The sequence below is a fragment of the Arvicola amphibius genome, chromosome 8 (genome assembly GCF_903992535.2).
Source record: "Arvicola amphibius chromosome 8, mArvAmp1.2, whole genome shotgun sequence".
Lineage (NCBI taxonomy): Eukaryota > Metazoa > Chordata > Mammalia > Rodentia > Cricetidae > Arvicola > Arvicola amphibius.
In genome coordinates, this window is record NC_052054.1 from 27753349 (window position 1) to 27758823 (window position 5475).

Genomic DNA, 5475 nt, shown 5'->3' on the forward strand with positions numbered 1-5475 from the left:
CCCCACAATGAATATGAATAGGAATCCTTGCTAAATGGGACAGCAAAGCGCACCGCCCTGAATGATGGCACGTCATCTTAACCAGCCCAGGATAGATAGGAGGGCTCCTTTCGTCTCTTTTCTCCGCTGCAGCTCTATAAAAGCCACTCTTCTACTGCAAGAGGTTACTTCAGGCACACACCGACGAGCTGTGCAGGAAACAGCTAAACCGGAGAGGGAGATAGCGAGGGGAGCAGGGAGGGGGAGAGGCGGAGCAAGGCAGTGCCCCGACTGTTCTTTTCTCATCTTATAACTGAGAAGTGGGTTGCTGGACCTTCCAATTTTTTTGAAATTCAAGGTTCCCTTTAATTTCCCGCCTAAAGCTTCCTCAACCATAAGGCTGCATCTCCTGTAATAAAATGAATTCTGATTCGAGCTCTGTCTCCAGCAGAGCGTCATCTCCAGACATGGATGAGATGTACCTAAGAGACCATCACCACCGCCACCATCACCACCACCAGGAGAGCCGTCTCAACTCGGTCTCATCCACCCAGGGCGATATGGTGCAGAAGATGCCTGGGGAAAGCCTCTCGCGAGCGGGAGCCAAGGCCGCAGGAGAAAGCAGCAAGTACAAAATCAAGAAGCAGCTGTCAGAGCAGGATCTTCAGCAGTTGCGGCTGAAGATCAACGGCCGCGAGCGCAAGAGGATGCACGACCTGAACCTCGCCATGGACGGTCTGCGCGAGGTCATGCCCTATGCGCACGGGCCCTCCGTGCGCAAGCTCTCCAAGATCGCCACTCTGCTACTAGCCAGAAACTACATCCTCATGCTCACCAGCTCCCTGGAGGAGATGAAGAGGTTGGTTGGCGAGATCTACGGGGGTCATCACTCGGCCTTTCACTGCGGGACTGTGGGGCACTCGGCCGGCCACCCGGCGCACGCAGCGAACGCCGTGCACCCGGTGCACCCCATCCTGGGCGGCGCGCTCTCGTCCAGCAACGCCACTTCCCCGCTGTCCGCCGCCTCCCTGCCGGCCATTGGCACCATCCGACCTCCCCACTCGCTGCTCAAGGCGCCCTCCACACCGCCAGCGTTGCAGCTGGGCAGTGGCTTCCAGCATTGGGCGGGGCTGCCTTGCCCCTGTACCATCTGCCAGATGCCGCCGCCACCGCACCTGTCCGCTCTCTCCACCGCCAACATGGCCCGGCTGTCCGCCGAGTCCAAGGACTTACTCAAGTGAGCTGCGGGCCCGTCCGGCCTGAAGGAGAAAGGGAGAGCTGAGGCAGGGGTCGCGGTGCAGGACCAGGAGGGAAGGGGGAGACTGCTCGGCCTGCGGGAGGGTGGGCGCCGCCGGGGTCTGGGGCCTCGCCAGGGGCCCCGGAGATCCAGATCCTACTTGACCCACCAAAACCAAACTGGGATATCTAGGTGTTAGCGAATGGGGCCTGGAACCCGACGTCTTGTTTTGCATGCATGCTTCTTTTCCTCATGCAGCCCAGTATTTCTCACTGCCATATGCTCTTGTCAAACTACATTTGTTGTTTAAAAACGGGATCGGTGGAGTTAAAACCTTGGGAAGGAACTTGGAGTTGGCTTTCTTCATCCCTTTTGGGCAAAGAAAATGTAAATATTTCATCGAGATAGATGCAGATACGATTGTCTCTGTCCTTAAAGATTTTTTCTAGAGGAGCAGGAGAGAGAGAGAGAGAGAGAGAGAGAGAGAGAGAGAGAGAGAGAGAGAGAGAGAGAGAGAGAGAGAGAGAGAGAGAGACTCAGAATTCCAGTTTTGAAACTCAGCTTCTGTTCAGGGCATGAACCTCCTATGTGGGCTTTCTTTTCCATGCAGTATAGGTCAAGACAAAAAATGCATGCACGCTTCTAAATGATTCTTGTCTAAACTTGTTGTGCAGGCCATAGTGCCATTTTCCTTGTAACAAGGATTTATTAGTGGATGCTCCAAAGTACTCCATATATCTGTCTGTGGTTGTACGAAATGAAAAGGGGGCCAGAGTGCATATGAGCTTCTTTCCCCAAGCCCAACTCTGTCCCTGATCCACAAATCTCATTACAACCTTAGGGCTGTTCCAAGGGACCAGAGGCTAGAAAACTGCCCCCCCCCAGTAGCTCACCCCACCCCCTTGCCAAATTATTCTGCATGCGGGGTTGGCTCAGTCTGTTATCTTTCAGCTTTGAAAACTTTCTGTGTTTGGGGAAGGGCTGCCATTTTTATTTTCCTGAACATCTGCTTGAAATATTTTGTTAGGGCTTCAAAGACAATACCTGTCTTTATTTTTTATATATTCTTGATAACTATGATATATTTATTAATAACCAGTGTTTCTGGATGAGATTTCAAATAAAAAAGAACCTCTAAACCCAGGTTTTGCCTTTGTCTAAATTTTAATCAATAGCAGTGGCGGGATAAGAAGCCTGCGGATCCAGTAAACTGTGTCTGGGTGTGGGCGAGGGATTTGAATAGCAGGTTTTTCTGTGGTCTTTTACAAGTAAAGAGGTTGGATACATTTGGTGCTAATTATTGGAACTAAATGTCCTTCAAGTGGAGCATTGTATAGGTTAGTACTTCTTCCCTATTTGAGCTCCTATTCGGGTTTCTCTGCAGCAATTAGATCCTCATAGACTCAAGAATTAAGATCAAAAATAGAATCTGGAAGCTCAAGGTGGCAGGGCTTGAGATGTAGCACGATGCCTGCAGAGACTGTTGTTGCTAACAGACAAGCACAAACCAGTACGTTAAGTTCTTCGTGCTTCAAAATGACCTTGGTGGTCTTTTTGTGCTCCGGTGTGACAATCCAGTTTGTTTTAAAAGTTAACAAATAAGTCACCCAGCCTGCCTGCCAGGAAAAGAATGGAAAGAACTCCCCCTGGTTTGTCAGAGAACTCGGGATGGAGGCAAATGAATGCCCAGGCCTTGCATCCCAGTGATCCTTAGTAAGAATTCTTCCTTATTTTCTCCTTCTTAGAAGATGGCTGTCAGGGATTAGCCAAGTGCACAGGGCACCTTCAGTTTAAACATGGACTAACAAGGGTCGTTTTTATCTATTCCATTTTGCTTTTGAGATACACTCAAAATTTGTTGTGAATAAGCGAGACCCACGGTTCTGTTGTTTTGTTGGAGGAAGACAAGAAACTGAGCTCCGGTGACCACGACTGCAGTGTGGGGTCCGGGGCCTCTGCTTCTGCCAGCCAAGCAAACCCAGAACTCCACTTTGTATTAGATGTGATACCACCTCCCAGTCAGCAAGGCCCTGGGTTTCTTTCCAGCATCCAGGCAGCAGAGTGAATTTAGAAAGCCCTTTCCCTGCCCAGGCTAGATCTGCAACGCCTGCCTAAAACCCTGAATCTCGGTGAGTTGGTGAGTCACCCCTAGCCTCTACCATCCTCCTGCTCTCCTCTGTGGCTGCCTCCACCTTCCACACAGGCCTTAGTTAGAGGGGAGTATCAGAGTAGAGTCCACCAGGGAGGGAGCTTTCTCCTTTGCTTATAGTCAGACAAATGGCAGAATAATCGTCTGTTTCCCAAGTGTGATTCATTCTCTGGGTGAGGAAAGAGCCTGTTGAGGATTTATTTGAAACCAACACAAGGCAGCCCTCTAGTCTTTCCAGGAGCTTATTATTCAGAAAGGGGAGGGGAGGGACGGTTTCATCAATCAGGACAGTGACTTACTACTGCGCCTCTAGCCTTTGTAGAGTCCTGTTTCCACAAGTTGGGTCCTGGGGAAGCCGCACTGGCCTCCCATCTGGCTCTGGCTGGGCTTCTTCTCTAGCATTCACCCTTAAGCATGAAGTAGGGAGAATAAAGTATGCACACACACACACACACACACACACACACGTCTGTGTATCTGTGTCTGTGTGTGCTGGCTTTTGCTCTGAGCTTCCCTAGTTGCCTTCAGTGATCCAGTTAATGGACTGTAAGGTCCCCTGGGAGACCTGAGGCAAAAGGAATCTGAACTGCAGAAATCTCTACCTACCTCCAGATGCTCACTGAAATAGAAACTAGATAACCCTCCCGACTATCATAGAGGAGATCTTTCAAACTTTCCAAGCGTTTTTTTTTTTCCTGGTCCTAAAAGCTCTCTTCGGCAGTCCAGGGGACAGGGCTTTTTAAAACAGGGCAGGGATAGAGAGAAAGGCCATTTGTGAGTCAGGTTTCTGCATTTATTGAAAAGGGAGAAGCCAAGGAACCGACTGGGTAGTTAGGGGTGTGTGGTGTCTGGCTCATTCCCTGGGTATGAGTGTCCATCCAGTCTGACCTTTGTTTGCAATTGTTTCCTGTTAAATTCTGAAGTGACTCCTGCCACTACAATGAGGTGCTGGTGAAGGGCTCCTGCTCCTTCTTGCCCGGAGGGCTCTTTCAGTCAGGAATTCACAACTTCTTCATAAGTCCACAAGTTGAAAGCACTTTAAAAAAAATTCAGCCTAGAAACACAACTAAGATACTCCAACTCCTGATTCAAAGTTGCTTTGCAAAAAACAAAACAAAACAAAAACAAAAACAAAAAAACAAATAAAAAACCGGAATAAAATCCACCTTAGCAACTCTTAGAGCCTCCGGCAAACTGTGAACTTCTGGAGAAAGCATCGTTGCTCCCCCTACCATCAGGAAAGAGAAAGTGAGGCTGACTTTAGGCACGGGTCCTTCGCCAGCTGTTTGTTCTCAAAGAGACGACCTCTCCTTTCCACAGCAATTCACTGGCCTTGGACTCACTTCTGGCAAAAGGATAGCCTGTTTTGTGAAGGCCAAGGTTTCTCAGCTGAGCTCCAAGGAATGGAGTCTCTAGGTCTCCTCAAATTCCCCCTCCCCTGGGTCCAGCTGAGTGCTGCCGCCTCTCTGGTCCCCTCAGAACACAATGCCAAGTCTTCTCCACACGATTGTAAGAAGCGTTAACTCAGACCACAGGATCGTTCCTATGCGGGAGACTTGGAGTGAACTCCTCTTCCCACCTGCCTGCCCCTGAGACATGGCCTCAACTTCCCCGAAAGTCTGGCTTTCAGGCTGAGCTCGGAGCTCTGAGCTCTGAGGTCTTCCAGCTACTCTTGTCTTCTCTCTGTGTTGCTAGTAGGTACCCTGAACTGACCTGGGAAGTTGAACAGAAGTTTATCCTAGCCTCTGGGTGGTGGTGGGGGGTGGTCTCTCAGGGCACTAAGAGCCAGTCTCTTGCTTGGAACAGCCCTTGCCCTCTCGCGTCTCTCTTGTCCTGCCTGAGCTTCAGTCTTAAGTCCACTGGATGGCTACCTCTCCCAGGAAAGGAAAATGTGAAAAGAAAGCATTTGGTCCAGGCACCCCAGCGGTCATAGACTTGGGTTCGTGCTGGGCCTCCACTCAGGTTTAGAGGGAAGGAGAGCAGCAGGGAGATTCCCAGTTGGGGAGAGGGAAAGAGCAGAAGGAGAGAAGGAAGGAGAGGAGGAAAGGGGTAAAGACGGAGAGAGCAGCGCACCCACGGAAGACTCTTGGGAGTATCCTCTGGAAGACCT

The 5475-nt window shown here is 50.2% G+C and overlaps 1 protein-coding gene across 1 annotated transcript; it reads left to right on the plus strand.

Moving 5' to 3' along the window:
• The first annotated feature begins 398 nt into the window (after positions 1-398).
• Olig3 (oligodendrocyte transcription factor 3) lies at positions 399-1220 on the plus strand. Its single transcript, XM_038341073.1, has one exon. The coding sequence runs from the start codon at positions 399-401 to the stop codon at positions 1218-1220; it is 822 nt and encodes a 273-aa protein (XP_038197001.1).
• The last annotated feature ends 4255 nt before the right edge of the window (positions 1221-5475 follow it).